Source organism: Phocoena phocoena, chromosome 11 (assembly GCF_963924675.1).
Source record: "Phocoena phocoena chromosome 11, mPhoPho1.1, whole genome shotgun sequence".
Lineage (NCBI taxonomy): Eukaryota > Metazoa > Chordata > Mammalia > Artiodactyla > Phocoenidae > Phocoena > Phocoena phocoena.
The window spans coordinates 50,246,698-50,264,568 of NC_089229.1; the positions used below are offsets into that span (position 1 = coordinate 50,246,698).

A 17,871-nucleotide genomic window follows, 5' to 3' on the forward strand; every position below is an offset into this window, starting at 1 on the left:
TTAAGTAAAAAAAAAATGTTTTTAATCTCTGCTGTGAAGCACAGATTAGAAATGGATTCAATAGTCATCTTAAAAGGAGAAAAAATGGGCTGGGGATAGACATGCATTATTCTTGCGAAGATGAAAAGTTACCATCCCTGATGTTAATCATCAGTTTTGCTGACCACTAAGAAAAGGGCAAAGTCAATATTTTTTTTTCTTTTTGCAAGCAGCTTTCATTTTTTTGTTACACTTTTTATTTGTGCAATTCAAGTTACGTTTTCCTCTTTTTTTTTTTTTTTTGGTTCTTTGTTTTTATTTCTCATCATCACTTCATATGGGCAGTGAAAATTCAGAGGAGCGACAGGCAACCTCCCTGGGATTCCTGGGCCAGCGACCACTGCAGTCTTCACACCTACCATCACTATAATACGTACCACCCAGACCATTGCAGAGCGCCAGCCCTGACATTCACGAAAGCACCTCCTCCAAACAGCCCTCGTAATGTTCCAGGCTTTCGCCTCCTGGTCTTTTACTTAAATTATATTCTTCTCACCCCTTCCTCAACTGATTCATACCATTTTTGGTTTCACGGGTGTGGTGTGCTTTTCTTTATGTAGTAGCAACTTAACATTTCTGTCATCTCTTAAGTCCTTCTTTTCCATCAGAAAGCATTTGTTGTTAGGAAAGGACGTAAAGGTTCCGAATGCTTTATGTGTGGTCAGGAAATACCAATGCAGAATAGTATATACAGTACAGTATTCTCAGACCTTATTTGTGTATGTGGAACCACTTGTGAAATTCATGTCAGAAAATATCTGAAAATGAGGTTATGTATTTGGGGCATTGAGTTGTTGTTTACGGAGAAACTTGTTTTAATGTTTACTTTTTTGTCTAAAGCAAAATTCATAGAGCCTCTCCGTGTTGCATTATACTTATGAAGATCAGTGCTGCTCCTCAGGCATTTCCGGGCCCTTGTAACTCAGATTCTAAAACGCTGTCTCCATGGCTCCTGAGATCTGGTCTCTTATTGGTTGGGGTACCTACTAGCCATTGCTGTGCCTCTTGTGTGTCTTTCTATATCGTTGCTGGTTGGCAGGTGTGGCAGGCTCACACCCCACCTGAGAATGCTCTGTGCCAAGTCCTCACTCTTTTACAGCAGCTTTGTCTTCATCCTTCTCTCCTACCTCCACGAGTGCATACAGCCTGAGTTCCCTGAACATGGGGACTTTGCCTCGAAGCCTCTACTCCACTAGCCCACGTGGAACCATGATGAGGAGGAGGTTGAAAAAGAAAGACTTCAAAAGCTCACGTAAGTGAAATGTTAGCCAATGACTTTTGGCCTGGAGGAAACGGGTGGGTCTGTTGGAGTCTTGGATATAAGGAAACCTTCGGGAAGAGTGTTTCACAGGTAGACACTAAGCAGCTCGCAGCCCTGCGCCAAAGACCGTTGAAATGATCTCTCTTACCGACAAGGTAATGATTGCACCAAATACGGTTTCAGACTGAATTTGTTAGTTCATTCTACCTTTGCCTACAACTTTTGTTTTTGAGACCTTTTTCTTGCTCTTTTGATCTGATAAGATAACCAAAGATGTGATTTTTTTTCTTTAAGACTCCTTCCTTATATCCTGGGTAGTTTTGGACATGAAATCTTTGTTCTTAGTTTCTTATTCACTCTAAAGCAGTTTTTTAAAACTGGGTCCCCCTTTTGATAAATATAAGAGTTCCATGCAGTTGTTTAATATTATTATAAATTTCATACTAAATTATATTTCGTGAACCTCCCCCTGCAAGAAAGGCAATGATAAGTTTAAACATGCGTTTTCAAACTATATCTCATTCCCCTTGAATGTGCCTTTTCAAACTGTATTTCACTCCCCAAGATTCTAACACTTTCCCCAGGAACGTGCCGCACTGAAAATCTCTGCCCTAACATATATCTCTGTTACTCACTCCAGCATCAGGAAGATTGAAGGATGCTGGTCTTTACAACAAGCATCCTAGGGTCCAGGAATTTCGACCGTGATTCTTAGAAATACGATCTTCTGGGACAGCCAAGCACATTATAGATTAGGCGAGACTAGGAAAATGTGGTTGGCTGCTTGTTTCTGGATAGCTGGTTGTACGTGTAAACAAGAAAAGGGTGGTTGAATGTCTTAGGGAAGAAGGGAAGAAACACATCACTCCTAAATTTTTCTTTTGTGGTGACGGGAGGGCAGAATATAATCTCTCATCATAATCACATAAGTTTTAAAGGAAGAGCACACCTATCTCTCCAACCAGATCTAATCATAGTCTAGAGAGGTGTGAGTATTTCTTGGTTTTTTTGGTGGCCATGATTGTGATTCCTGTAAAGAAGCTCAAAGAAGATGGGATCTCTTCCTGTGCTTACCATGGGGATAAAGTAAGGACCACTCTTAAGTTACCTAAACAAAACCAAACCCAGGTACTTCAAGACTGGTGTTAAAGAGAAAATGTTCTTGTGAGGAAGGGTGGTTGGATCTATTGGCTCTGCAGCTGGTTTGCCAGAGATTCGTCTTCAGAGGTGGGTCTGTGGCCAGGCCTACCAATGCCACCATCAGTGTAGGAGACAAGCCATCACCCACACTGGGACATGGTCTCTTCATGTTATAAGAACCTGAGGTTTCCTTACAAGGAAAACCATCGCAAACCTCCACTGTGGTGTATTCATGATATTGACGTGCATATCCCTTCAAATAGAAGATTTGTCATCTTTAGTATAGGTAAATAGAAGGAAGACTGAGAACAAGGAACTTCTAGAGCCTCATATGTTTCTTAGCTGACTCGAGAGAGCAAATTATTTACTCATGGAAGAAATGAGTTGAAGGCAACAGAGTGAACTGGTTATGAGCATAGCCTCTGGAACCAGGTTGTGTGGGTTCTCATCCCAGTGTCATTAATTTCTAGCTCTAGGACCTTGAGCAGATTTTCTAAGCTCTCTGTACCTTGGCATTCTTAGCTACAAAGTGGGGCTAATTATAGTATTTACCGTATTGGGTAATTGTGAAGATTATATGAAAATGTGTATATGTGTGTGTGTGTGTGTGTGTGTGTGTATTCTCATCACTGAAAGGAACATGCAGGACAAGAAATACATTCTAGACTATATATTCATATATATGTATGATATGTTCATATATATGTATGAACAATGATATATTCTCATATAATCTTCACAGTTACCCAATGAAATAAGAACTATAATTATAAATATACTATATGCTAGAACAATACTTATTAAATAGTAAGCACTATTGAAGTAAGCACTAGTGTTTGCTATTATGATGCCCATATCTGAGATGTTAACACTGCTTTCAAACTTAGGCATTTTTCACATGGTTCCACTTTGACATAATACATAGGTTGAGTCTTCCATTTAATGCCTCAGGATTTGTGGTGGATATTTTTATACGAGATTTTTTACATAAAATGTCTTCTTGTGCAACACTGCTTACTGAGAGAAAACGGGCTAACAGCCCTCAGCAGGGAAGAGCAATTAAAACAGATGCATTCATGTTCATACTTCTGCTTTAATGGGCAAACGTTTGTGTGAGGTAAGACTGCTGTCTTGATCAAGGATATTAGTGACTACAGATAAATGATAATCTGTTTGGCTATCTCAGGTGGATGTTTACACATCTTAAAGTTTTTTGGTTTTGGGGTGTTTTTTTTTTTTTTGGCTGCGTTGGGTCTTTGTTGCTGCACGCAGGCTTTCTCTAGTTGCAGCGAGCAGGGGCTACTCTTCATTGCGGTGTGTGGGCATCTCATTGCGATGGCCTCTCTTTGTTGTGGAGCACGGGCTCTAGGCACACGGGCTTCAGTAGTTGTGGCACGTGGGCTCAGTAGTTGTGGCTCGCGGGCTTTAGAGCTCGGTCTCAGTAGTTGTGGCACACGGGCTTAGTTGCTCCTGAGTCATGTTCTCCAGGCCTGCTCTCATGCCTCTGCACCTCTGTATGTGCTGTGCCCTCTGCCACTTTAGCCCTTCCCTTGTTTTTTTTTGATATTTAGTTATTTGGTTGCACTGGATCTTAGTTGCAGCAGGTGGGCTCCTTGTTTGCAGCACATGGGTTCCTTAGTTGCAGCAGGTGAAATGGGGGTGGAGGGGGAGAGCAAATGATGATACTGAGAAGCTGAGGTTGAGAAGCCTGTTGTTTAAGGAATTCTTGTCAAATGGCTGGATCTTTTCAGTCTTGTAGGAAAGGAAGTAAAGTTTGACCCTTAAAAGAGTAGAAATATTTCTGAAAAATCCCATGAGGAATCAAATAAGGTGACAAAATATTACACCACAAAAGATTCCAGGGCCCCATAGAGAATAATGTGAATTCGTCATGACTTTCTGTAGCACCCTTCAGCACCTCAGTAACAGCGGTGGAGTGTCTGGCTGTTACCAAAGAGTACGGTGTGTGAGAGTAGACAAAATCACATGAGGTGTAAGAATAGTAGCAGAGGCATCATTGAAATGGTCACCGGAGGTCCAGGTGGAGTGTGGAGGAAAGTGATGTTAGAAAAGGCAACGAGGAAAGATGATGGCTTGCAAACCAGATTCTCACGTGAGGGAGGCAGAAGTTTCTGGAGTGTTCTGCTCCTACCTCACTACCTGCAGTAGCTGTGTTCTTATCTGGAATACAAGGGCATCTCTTACGTGCTTTCATATGAAGGGGGGGAAATATCCGTTGCTAAAAATACTGTTTGAAAGCCATTAGACTCGGAGACAAGTGGGAGAAAATGGGACTAGACGTCATAAAGAGGAGAAAGTCAGATCGTAGGGACTTGAGAAGATGGCTCATAAGGACGTGTGATCAATAAGGAGGATTCAGATATTGAGATCCTGGAGCTCTATCCACTTTGAAGGAAGATGGGGTCCAGCATAGGGCTCTGCTGGCAGAGAACTGGAGGAGGATGGAACTTCTAGTAACTGGCATTGAGAGAGATGAAGAACCGTCAAGCCAGCATGTTAGGAGATTACGGCCGTGATGTCAAAGGTACCGAGGACGACGAAGGTTTAGAGGAGGTAGGTTCACAGCCAAGTCCTGAAGTCAGTGAGGAAATGGAGGGACTTCGCAAAAACAGAAAACTATGGGTTTGAAGATGAGACAAAGCAGAAATGAATACAGAATATGGAACTTGAAATAGGAGTGATTTGAGATAAACAGCACTGCATACGGGCAGCAAGGAGTATTCTAAACCCTTCTCTCTCCTTGCCCCAGGCAGGGAGCGTGAGGAAAAATAGCTTGTGATTGGGGAGTGTCCTGAGGTGTATGGTGTCATCAGGTTTCAGTTGGAGGAAGGAGGCCAGAGACCTTTATTGGAGGAAGTGGCAGTCAAACGCAGGACCCTACAGGCAGACAGCTTGCTCACAGAGAGCAAAGGAGGCACGGGTGCCAGTGAGCAGCGCTGCGAGGAAGGCTTTCCTGGAGGATGCTTCTTCACCACCTAGGTCGGGAATGGGAACTAGACAGCTTTGTGCCTGGGGCCTTGGATGAATATCAGAGAAATGAATGAAATAAGAGATAACAAAACAGACTGGCGAGCCAGTGGAAAGATCAAGAGCGGAAGAGACCAAATTTGCGGGTAGGAGGAATGTAGGGTTTAAAGGACTCCATTGTGGCAGCCCAGCGCCACGTTTAGGCTGATGACCAGAACATCCTCATCACCCCAGGAGCCAGACTTGGATCAGTTGTTTCTTCAAAACTGAAGGTCAAGTTGTTTGTAAAAGCTGGAACCTTAGGTACAAATGGCTAAAGTGGGGGGAAAAAAAAACCACATTAGACCAGTTAAGCCCAACCCCCATTTTCCTAGATAGGAAGGAGATAGATGACTTACCCCAAGGTCACCCAACTGGTTGCTTAGTGGTCGAGCCAGGACTAGACCCCAGGTACCCTGACCCCAAGACCATCCTCTTCCTACAGCTCCCACAACTGTCCCTGCTATTAGGGGTGGGCCTGAGGAGGGGGCTACACTGATGCTGTGACTTAGATGTGACAAATATTGGGAGATTCGTCTATCCTGTTCAGTTCTGGTGAAACTTTTTATGCTAAAAGAGCAAAACCTCACATCCCACCATTGCCAATGAGTTTTTGTTCCGGAGACATGATCTGTTTCAGAAACGCTGGCGTTCCTGGTGCCTGTTCCAATCTAAAGTCATTTCTTGTGTGTGTGTTTGTTCCTCTAGTGTCATTAGCCTCCAGTACGGTGGGCTTGGCTGGGCAGGTTGTTCACACAGAAACCACAGAGGTTGTGCTCACAGCAGATCCTGTCACAGGATTTGGGATTCAACTGCAGGGCAGTGTGTTTGCCACCGAGACCCTCTCCTCTCCACCTCTGATTTCCTATATTGAAGCTGACAGCCCGGCAGAGAGGTGAGACATTTTCCTTCATGGCATCGTTGTCTGCCCTGCATTTCTCGCTGGCTATCTTTGACTAGCTAATAAATTATGGAACAGTGCTCAACGCAGGAAATGCAAGACGTGATGAACGCTGTTCTGACAATAAAATTTTACGTCCTTGATCAGGTTTGAGACAGAATAGCGAGCGTGAGTGCCTTCAGCAGATTTTTGTCCATTGGCGACTAGAGGCTAAATTAATTAAAAAGGGGGAAAAATCCATTAAAAAAATCTCTGAAGTCCAAACTTCATAATAATTTCTGTGCCATGGGGGAATGCACATTCATCATTACTATATATTGGTTCAGATCAGGTTATAACAATACCATGGTGCTGAATTATTAATTACTTTTCTGGGATACTTCAAGATTCCCTTGCTCACATTTGTAGCCAAGAAATGCAAGAATGTAGGACATTGCATATAACCGAATCACTTTGCTGTACACCGGAAACTAACACAATATTGTAAATCAGCTACACTTTTATTAAAAAAAAAAAAAAGGAATGTGGGATATTGCAGTTGACCTAATAGGATGCCCACAGCATTAAATAAATGAGACCAAATGCTATTTGCCAGGATCTTGGCAACTTCAAGTGGATAATTATTTACTCCATCTGTGACCTGTAACGTGTGGTTCTAAATTCAGATGTGGGGTGCTACAGATTGGAGACAGAGTGTTGGCCATTAATGGAATTCCAACTGAAGACAGCACCTTTGAGGAAGCCAGCCAGCTCCTCCGAGACTCTTCAATCACAAGCAAGGTCACACTGGAAATTGAGTTCGATGTTGCAGGTACGATCATATAATCTCAAGTCAGCTGCGTAGTCAGGAGTGGACTGCATGTGAATTACGTGGGTTATGTGGCAGGGGATGGGGGAGGAACGACAAATTGTTTTCATGTAACAAACGTGTTTTTGCTTCGGAGGTTCAAGGTGTCATTTCGAACTGAGCATCGCTTTTGTATTATTCATTAAAATGTCACCACAAGAACAATTGAAAATAAATGTGACAAAATGAATAAGTAATAGCTGCTATAGAAGTGATTTAAAAAATCATGTAGCCTTTATTCTTCCTGACTTTTCCCCTATATGCTAGAGAAACCATATTCTTCAGTCACAGGGGCAAGAAATGCCTCTCTTTGACTCTTCCCACTGCAGAAAAAAATATGAAAGTTCTGTGGGGAACAATGAAAATTCATTGGGTGGATTTATTCAAGCCCAGTAGGTAAATATTTGGTCTCTAGCGTTAAAGAGAAATCGTACCAGACACTTGTTAAAAATGACAAGGGAGACTTTATTCAAGACTATTTCAGTAGCGATCAAGACTTGCAATAGGAAAGAGATTGAACTCAGCGTCAGTAACAGCAAGTGCATTTGTATGACTTAAGTTTGACCATGGAAGGAGTCCTTGTCAGTAGCTAATAGGTGTACAGGGTTTAGAGGTCTATGCTAGTTCCCATTTAAGAAAGTTGTCTTCTCTTAATGAAATACTATCTCACAGACCCAATAACCTTTACCAATCAATAAAGATATGCCTTTGGACCTAGGGGTCACATTATCCCAACAAATATTTGCTGAATGTTTACTGTGGGCCAGTTACTATTCTATACAGTGGAGGTGCAACAGTGGACAGGAGAAGGGAAAAAAAAAATCCCTGTCTTCATGACGCTTATATTATAGCAGTACAGAAAGTTAATTTAAAAATTAGTAAATATAAATTTAGGCAGTAATAGTGCTCTGAGGAAAATAAAACCGAATGGGGGTTAGAGAATGACTGTAGGGTTTTTTTTTTTTTTTCCATAGGATAACTCTCTAAGGAAGAGACATTTCAGCAGAGATTTAAAGGTTGAGAAGGAGCCAGCCATGTCAGAATCTGGGAGGAGAGCATTCCAGGCAGAGGGAGCAGCCAGTGTAATAAGCTTGGTGGATTTGAGGAACAGCAAAAAGGGCTCTTGCTGGAGCATATAAGGGAGCTGGGGATAGGAGTCAGGTTTGGATCTGGAGGTGGGGTGGGAGAGGTTGGAACAGGCCAGTGCAGTGCCTTGGTACAATTTTACAAGGGTAACGAAGTCATGGAGCCTGTTACGGAGGGGAGTGAGATAACCTGATGGATGTTTTGGAGAGATCCCTGTGAAGTGTAGGGGGGGACAGTAGCAAACTTAGAGAAGAACAGAAGATCGTAGCAGAAGATTGGTGGCTTGGACAAGGCGGTAGTGCTAGAGATGGTGACAGAGAGCGAAGTTTAGGATGCGGCTTGAAGCAGAGCTAACTAACATAACTTGCTTATGGGTCGGATATGGAAGATGAGAGAAAGGGGAGATCCTAATGATCCTGAGTTATGAAGGTGAGTGCTTGAGCAGATAGCCGTGTCTTTAACTGAGAAGAAGACCTGAAGCGTAGAAATTTGGGGATAAGAAAAAGAGTTCTGTTTTAAACATGAGTAGGCAAATCCACTGTCAATACTAGGGAAAAAAGGACAAGTACATCCATTCCTTACTCAAGAGACTCTTCCCAAGTACCAGTTACTAAGTGCTAGGTGCTGCACTATGTTCAGATCATTGAAAGAAAGAATAGAAAGGATCGACATCTTCAAGGACTTTGTATCCAATTAGACACAAGAAAGAACTGCTGAAAGATAAGAATAGACTTGCTGAAAGTGTGTTGCCACTGGAATGCAGAAGGAAGTGCCCGGGAGACTGCAGGCTACCTCCTGGAGCCTGGGATTGGGGTCTCTGCTGGAGAGCAGGACTGAGGAGTGACCAACATGGCGGTGATGGTTAAAGTCATGGAATAAAGGACACCACTAGGGAAAGAGTAGAGTTAAGAAGGGGACTGAGGAGGGGACTTTGCCTGAGGAATACTAAGATTTAAAGGGAAAGGACGCTAGTAAAGGAGACGATGAAGATGCTATAGGAGAAGTGGGAGGAGAACCAAAACTCTTTGGAAGCCAAAGCAAGAGTTTCAAGGCAAAAGTCGCCATCAATAGCATAAAAGTGCTGTGGAGAATTCAAGTAAGGAAGGCAGGAAAGGAAATGTCCACTGGATTCAGCAATTAGGAAGAAAGACATCATAGAGAAGTTTCAAGCAACTGAGGGACAGAAGTCGGATTGCAGGGAGCTGAGGGGTGAGGGAAGAAAGTGTGGAGAAGTACAGACAATCTATGCTTGTTGTCTGTCTGCCAAGGGGTCTTGGAAGACAGTTTGGCAGGAAAAATGCAGGGAGTAGATGAAAAGGACTGGAGGCCACCATGGGCGCCCCTTTTGAGAACTTCTGCAACATTTAGTTACATACTTGGTGCTCTGTCTTATACTGTCCTATCTTCTTTTATTTAATTTATTTATTTTATTTATTTATTTTTGGCTGCGTTGGGTCTTTGTTGCTGCGCACAGGCTTTCTCTAGTTGCGACGAGCGGGGGCTGCTCTTCGTTGCTGTGCGCGGGCTTCTCATCGCAGTGGCTTCTCTTGTTACGGATCACAGGCTCTAGGCGGGAGGGCTCAGTAGTTGTGGCTCATGGGCTTAGTTGCTCCGAGGCATGTGGGATCTTCCCGGATCAGGGCTCCAACCCATGTCCCCTGCACTGGCAGGCGGATTCTTAACCACTGCGCCCCACCAGGGAAGTCCTATACCACCCTATCTTCTAATCAGTGGTTCTCAACCAAGGTCAGTTTTGCCCCAGAGGACATTTGGCAGTGTCAAGATATTTAGCTGTAGATGAAAGGAGATGGGACAACAGATAGAAGGGGATTCCACATTCAGAGAGGTGTTATTTTGTTTGGTTAAGACTGGAGAGATTTGAGCATGTTTGGGGCCCAAAATAAATGAAAGAGAAAAGAGATAATTGGTAGATACGGGTTTCCAAAGGGATGAGAAGGGAAGTTATCTAGAAATAGGTAGATAACTCGTCTAAGACAGAAACTAGCAGACCTCTCCCTAGGAGTCTGAAGAGAAAGATGTGAGAATGTAATTACATTTTTAGCTGTGTTTAGGAAGATCATGTAAGAACTGTCAAGCAAAGGTGAAAGGGTGAGCACCTTGGGGAGTTGAAAAGAATGGTGAAGGTTTAGAATAGCTAATGGGGACATGAATGAGATAACCAACCAGACTCACGTAAAGGGATTTTCAAGCTGGGTGGTAGACCAAGCAGAGTCCAGAAGCTCTAAGTCTATAGCAACATCAAACTGCATGGTCAAGTAGTTTTTTGTCAGGAGACCTCAACTGCCGAAGAATAAAAGCAAAGACAGTAGATGATTAGATTGATCCAGAGACTGAGATTTCCAGAGAAGTTTCAAAGAAGGAGCACGTAAGTCATAGAGGTTCAAATCGTCGCAGGAAGAGCAGAGGAATGATTATGATAATAGCATCAAAATTATCATGATATTTATCAAATGCTTACTCTATGGCATGTTACTTTTCTAAGCCCTGCCTGTACATTAGCTCATTTAGTCCTTAAAACAGCAATGGAGAAAGTTACTATTATTATGTCCCCAGAAAACGGAGATTCCCATTAATGGTAGGTCTGGGATTTTAACACAGACAGTGCAGCTCCAAAGGCCACACTCCAAGCACTACGCATACTGCCTGTGCTTGAAAGAATCTAGCTTAGAGAGGGACGGAAATCAATAAAGGATCAGCATGAGAGACCAAAAGGAAAGGGAGCACTTAAGGAATTAGGAGTCTTCAGGAAGGAAAATGGGGGCAGTGAGAGGAAGGGAATGAGAAGGCTAACAGCCAGGAGACTGAGGTCAAAGTGGCATGTTAGAGTTTAAGATTTCAGAGGTCAAGTAAGGCTCAGGGTAGTGAGCTGCCGAAGTGAAGCGGAGTGGAGGCAAGTATCATTCAACCAGAGGTCTGGAAGTGGGGGATGCAGAGTGATGGGCGGAGCATCTACGTGGTGAAGTCTCTCAGGAGGAGGGCGGGACTTGGAATGAGGAGGGCGGGACTTGGAATGAGGAGGGCGGGACTTAGAATGAGGAGGGAGTATGAACTAGCTGCTCCTGCCGTGTACAATCCCATCAAAGTCTCTCTGCAGTTGCTGTTCCCTCTGCCTGGGCAGCTCTTCCCCAACATGTCTGGGTGGTTTGCTCACTTCATTCAGATCTTTGCTCAGATTGCTCAAAGAAGCCTTCCATGACATCTATCACTGTCTGTCCCCTTGCCCAGATTTATAGCTCTTCTTGTCCCTTCTTATGCCATGATGTTATGGGGTATATTTATTTGTTCATTGTCTTGTCTTCTCCAGTAGGAAAATCTATGATGTCAGGGACTTTGTGCCTTTTGTTCAAGAATGTACCCCAGCACCCAGAATAGTGCTTGGAATACAGGAGGCTCTCAGCCAATACTTGGTGAATGAATGAATGAATGAGGTACAATTGGCACTCCTGAGAGACTAGGATCAGGAAGTTCAGTCTGCACCAAGAATTGATTTCATACCCATTGCTTCTCTGAGGTTCCTCGTCTCTTGGTACTGCTTGTTTCTTCACATCTGCTCCCTTTGTCCCTGTACAAGTTTTCTGTGACTTCTGACTGTACATGATCGCCCCATCCTTGCTAACATGCCCAGCCAGGACTAGCCATTTTTAACTTCTAATTCCCAAGAAAAAGCACCTAAGTGGCCCAGCTTAGGTGTAGCATCTTCCCCTTCCCGTCAGCTGTGGCCAAGCAGAAGCCAGTAAAAGACCTCGTAAGGATCAGTCAGATGGCACTGAGAGTATACCTTTCAAATAAGGCTGTCCTGTGGCCCCAGAACGTACTTATTATAATTGTAGAACATTCATGGCGGGAGGACTGTTATAATCCAATACCTTCATTTATTTATGAATGGGAAAACTGAGGTTCAGGTGGGGAAACTCAAGGTCATACAGCAAAGTGAACGGTAGATCCCGGGTCTGTTGACTTGCACCTGTCTTTTCCATATCATATTACACTCCCTCTTCAAGACGATATTAGGGTTCCCAGCATGAAACAGCAGGATTTCTGAGCTTCTGCCCTACTGACATTGTTTGTTGAGGGGAGGTGTCTCTCCTATGCACTGTAGGATCTCGGGGAGCATCTACTCTCTACATCCCAGTAGTGGAATAGCCAGCACGATTGACCTTCTCCATAGCAGTGTCTACTAAGTATTTACTTGTGCTATACATGCATTTTTATTTTATGTGTATCACTCCTAATTGTCTGGATATGAACCACCATTCATTTCCAATTCTTCCTCAGAAATATATAATACCCAGACACTAATTCTCAAACTATTGGATCTTAGAGATTACCTATCTCTATTTTATAAACATTCTAAGTGACACAGACAGTGGTTAAAAAGCTTGACGGTGAGTACACTTTTGCCTAAATCTATCTCTTTTTACATGGGTACCACTGTCCAAACAAATTGTAGTAATGTTAAAGGGATTTTTCTTATGCTGAAGTTACTTATAACCCCATCATTCTAATAAACAAAAGTTTATTTTTTATATATTTCTTTACCAAAGTCCTTTACCATACATATAATTTTGTAAAGCTATAATCATAACATATGCACAGTTTACATTCTGCCTTTTTCAATACTGTCTTTTAAATACCAGTGTACAATATCATGAATGCTTAAAGTTTCTACTTTAATGCTGAAGTTACTTTGTTGGAAAAAATACAGCTTTGTCCTGGCAAGAAGCCTCCGTGAAAAATCCTATCAAATGTTGTTTGCCATCATTACTAGAATCCCCCGTGTTTTCCTCTGTGTGAGTGGGAGTTAAACATTTACATTTGCCCCCATTATAATTCCTTAATTTTTTCAAATCTCACAAGGGTGTCCAGGTTGATGAATTGTGATGTGGTGGTTATCTTACTGTGCCAACAATGAATGCTTTGGGCAGAAAAAGCAGACCAGTTGGAAAGAAAGAGGACTTTGTTTACCCAAATGTGTTTTTAATTACAGTATTAACAAAGATAAAGCAAAACCAGGGAAGCACAAAATAATCACATGGGAGTGTAAGAAAATAAATGTTCTGTTTACTTACTCTAAACCTGTTGTTTCTCCAAATATTGGATCTTTTTCCTCTTTATTATCATTTCCTTAAGAAACCCCAAATTAAACGTGCCTTGGCTTTAACAACCAAGTAATTGTATGGGGGGAAAAATTACCAAATAGAAAATAAATCATGTTGACATTTAAGATTAAAATGAAGCCACAGCTTGATCAAAGAGATTCATATGTTGATATTTATTCATCATTATAAATATTTCAAATCTTATGTAGTCAAAAGTGATCTATTACTGTTTTCCAGGAAGTGATAATGTCTCCTTCAGTGTCATTAACAATGTTAATCTTGGTCAAGATTCCCTACATTAAAAATGTAAAGCAAGGGCTTCCCTGGTGGCACAGTGGTTAAGAATCCGCCTACCAATGCAGGGGACACGGGTTCGAGCCCTGGTCAGGGAAGATCCCACCTGCCGCAGAGCAACTAAGCCCGTGCGCCACAACTACTGAGCCTGCGCTCTAGAGCCCGCGAGCCACAACTACTGAGCTTGTGTGCCACAACTACTGAAGCCTGCGCGCCTAGAGCCTGTGCTCCGCAACAAGAGAAGCCACTGCAATGAGAAGCCCGTGCACTGCAACGAAGAGTAGCCCGGCTCGCCGCAACTAGAGAAAGCCCACACGCAGCAAAGAAGACCCAACACAGCCAAAAATAACAAATAATTTTTTTTTAATGTAAAGCAAAATGTTTCTGTAGTAACTATTTTAGATCTGTGTTTTCCAGGCCCTTATGAATCAAAGACTCACTTGTATAGCATCTTGGGCAAGATGTCATATACATACGTGGATACACATATACATACATTATGCTCCCCTCCCCTTTCACAGAGAACGTTTTCGTAAAACGGATAACACTAAAACAAACATACATGAAATGAGTTCTCTAAATAGCAAAGCTATTTAGTTGCAAGCCACAGAAATGCACTCAAGCTAATTTAGACAGGAGAGGCATTTCCTGGAAGCACACTGGTGTTTCACAGCCTTTGAGGACAGGGAATAGGCAGCCCCTGGAAGAGCTAGACCCAGGGGCTGTCAAGGCTAACCACTGGCTCTCTCCAAGACCTCACACTGTCCTCAAGTACACTTGTTTCTTTCTGCCTTCTCTCTGCAGCCTGGCTATTGGTGCGGATGGGCCAAACTAGCCTCTTCCAAATACCCTGTCTGCCCCCAGTCTGCATGCTAATTCCAAATTCCTAAACTTTCTCTTTTGGTGGTGGGAAGCAGGTAGTAATTAGCCTTCACAAAGATTCAGAGAAGAGATGAAAGGAAGGATTTGAGAGATCTTTTAGAAGTAAATATTTGTGATACTTGGAGCACCTGAAGTAAAGAAGTAAAGCATACCGAGGTGGTTATTACTTAACCTCATTTCTCTTTTTCTGCCCCAATATATTAAAATTAGCCAGTCTTTTTGAAATCTACTGGGGGAAATAACTAATTTTATCTATCTCAAGTTCCGATTGGGAAATGGGAAGGATACAAATTCTTCATGAATAAATAAACAAATAAATATATGTTGTTACTTCCTGGCACATCTTAGATTAGTCTTAGTTGAGGACAACATCTGTGACACTCAAGGGGCCACAACTGACAGGACAGGAGAATTAAGAAGAGAGGGAGGAAGTGGGAGAAGGCGACAGATTCCCTCACGCCCCAGCGAAATGAGGAAAAAACTGGGAAGAAGGAAGAAGCCAGAGGGGACAGACTTGCCTTTACCCAGCAGCCCCGGCTGAAACTTACCAGGGCAGTTTGGGGAACCTTCTTTACAGATGACTTTCTAGAAGCCTGGAGGGCCCAGGAAAATCAAAATTTTACTGTGTGCTCCTGTTTGTCTATGCCAGTTACTCTGAGTTGGAAGATCAGGTTCTGGTCTTATTATTACTTTTTTTTTTTTTTTTTTTTTTGCGGTACGCGGGCCTCTCACTGCCGTGGCCTTTCCCGTTGCGGAGCACAGGCTCCGGACGCGCAGGCTCAGCGGCCTTGGCTCACGGGCCTAGCCTCTCCGCGGCATGTGGGATTTTCCCGGACCGGAACACGAACCCGTGTCCCCTGCATCGGCAGGCGGACCCTCAACCACTGCACCACCAGGGAAGCCCAGGTTCTGGTCTTACAAAAGGTTTACTGCCTAAATTCGTCATGGGCAAGTAGAAAAGGCCAGGAAGAGCAGGTTAAGACAGATGAAGGAAGGAAGTACTCTGCTTCCATGAGGCCACCCCACCTTTCACCTCTGCTTTGCAGAGACTCAAAACATGTTAAAAATGTGATTAACAAATTGGACTAGGGGCCTGAGGACTGAATAGTTCTACCCACATCACAGCAGCTGTAGTTAATTCTTTGTGGCGGTTTGGGAGCTAGCTTGGCGCAAAATGAAGCAGAAAAAGTGGTTTCATTCCAACATCCCACAAGCCTCCCCTTATGCTAATGTTTCCTTTGTTTCTTGCCAACCCTTCCCACCCCTTTCTAAAACCTTCAAGAAAGGATTATAGTCATTAGCTACTTAGTGTGAATAGATGTTATCTCTTAAGAGGATATTTCCATTTTAACCTTGTCTCCAATTGAACGCCTCCCAGACTGTTAGAGGAATTTTAAGAATATATTTAAGAATATGTAGCAATTCTTTCTTTCTCAGATACTGGTCACGCCCTGGTAAAATCACAGTAGATTTATCCAAGGTTGAGAGTCGAGCAGTACACACCGCTTCCCTCTCTGTTCCTACATTAGCTTACTTCTCTACTGGTTGGCCAACATTTGAGCCCAACTTCGCTCTGTTCCAGTGACCCCTGCCCTCGTGCTCCTCCCTGAAACGTCCCCATGATCCAGAGACTAGAGGGTCATCCTTGGTGCAGTGGGACCTCTTGGGTCCCTTTGTTCCAACTCTGCTCAGCACTCAGTCTGGGTGGTTGTGGTCAGGACCATTCTGGTTGTGAGATATTTTGACTATCACTGCTGCTTCTACATCTTTAAGTGTACTTTTCCACATTTACCTTACAAATTCAGGCACACCTCTCCTCCTCCAAATCAACAACCGTCACAGCTAACTGAAATCTTTTCCGAAATCGATCTCCCCCAGCTATGAATGAAAAAAAGAAAGCACTGCTGAATAATAAACTCTGCAAAAAATATGGTTGGGGGAGAAAAGAATATAACTACTTTTGGTTCTTCAACTTTAGTATACCTAAGAATCACCTGGAGAATATGTTTAAAATGCAGATTTCTAGGCCTTGTCTTCAGAGATTCGGATCCCACAGATCTGGGATGATTCGGGAATCTATATTTTTCACTTGCATCCTAGGTAAATTTGATGGAGATGCTGTCTGAATCACACTTTAAAAACGTGGAACTCGACTGTTGGTGTGAATTATGCACTGTTGCCTGTGGGTAGGACGTCTGTTCTTCACAAGGAGCTTAGTTTATCAGGATTTCATGTCAGTTCCTACAGCTTTAACTACAGACGATGATGATGATACAAGTACTCCTGATGCATTTTCATTGATTGGTGCTCCAATCTTCCTAGTCTTCTCTAAACACATTCTTTTTTGTTTTGAAATTACAGAGTCTGTCATCCCGAGTAGTGGAACATTTCATGTAAAGCTCCCTAAGAAACACAGTGTGGAACTTGGAATAACCATAAGTTGTAAGTACAAGTGATATCTTTTAAAATGCAGAGTTTTAGGAAGACATTACAAAAGTGTATTCTCAAATGGTTTACAGGCATGGCAAATGTTTTAAGTTTCATTGCCAAGTTTCTACCTAATGGTACAAAAATGTGGAGCCAGTCACCCTCCAGCACTGAATAGCTGTGTGAATGGAGCAAGTTACTGGAACTCTCTTCAGTTTCAGGTTTCTTCACCTATAAAATGGAAATAAGGGTATCTGCAAAATATCCTCATTTTGTAGGTTATTCAGAGTATTAAATAAAATAACATATTTATATACCTAGTATAGTCCCTGGCAAATAATGAGTAAGTACTCAATAAATACGTCTCACACACCCCACATGAATAATTAGGTGGCATATGAAGGAATAGAGGTTCTCTACATTTTAACATACTATAGATTAAGTTTTCACAATAATCTGTTGAGACCATCTTCCCATCTGTCCACTATGCATCTATAATTCATTTTGCAAGAGTGAAATAATGTCTTTTTCTTTAGTAACTTCCTGAATTCCTCCATGGTACAAGGTGCCTGGGTAATCAAGCCAAAAAGAAAAGGAGGACATATAAATGTGTTTAATTCCCTCTTTTCCTCAGGCTCTAGATTTATAACTGCTTTGGTAAAACAGCTTTGAAAATTTGAGCCCCAGTGGAAATTTATAGAATGGAAAGTGAGGTCTCTATGCTTTTAATATCCATAAACTAAGTTCATCCATAAATGCTCCAAGAAAATGAAGCAAATGATTAATGCATGAAGACCAAAGGAGACCTAGAAGCAACATCTGTGACCAAGGTGTGGTCCCTTCCAGA

At 42.6% G+C, this 17,871-nt stretch overlaps 1 protein-coding gene across 3 annotated transcripts in view; it reads left to right on the forward strand.

Annotated features, from left to right (window-relative positions):
* The window catches only part of GRIP1 (glutamate receptor interacting protein 1), a 438,413-nt gene that overhangs the window by 342,660 nt on the left and 77,882 nt on the right, over positions 1 to 17,871 (forward strand). For 2 of the 3 annotated variants that reach the window (XM_065888291.1, XM_065888292.1), the window contains exons 10-13: positions 1,139 to 1,291; positions 6,176 to 6,362; positions 7,034 to 7,179; positions 16,959 to 17,039. In XM_065888291.1, the coding sequence (XP_065744363.1) occupies positions 1,139 to 1,291; positions 6,176 to 6,362; positions 7,034 to 7,179; positions 16,959 to 17,039 (567 nt within the window). Of the gene's footprint in view, positions 1 to 324; positions 481 to 1,138; positions 1,292 to 6,175; positions 6,363 to 7,033; positions 7,180 to 16,958; positions 17,040 to 17,871 lie in introns of all 3 variants that reach the window. The other variant, XM_065888290.1, reaches the window with a different exon arrangement.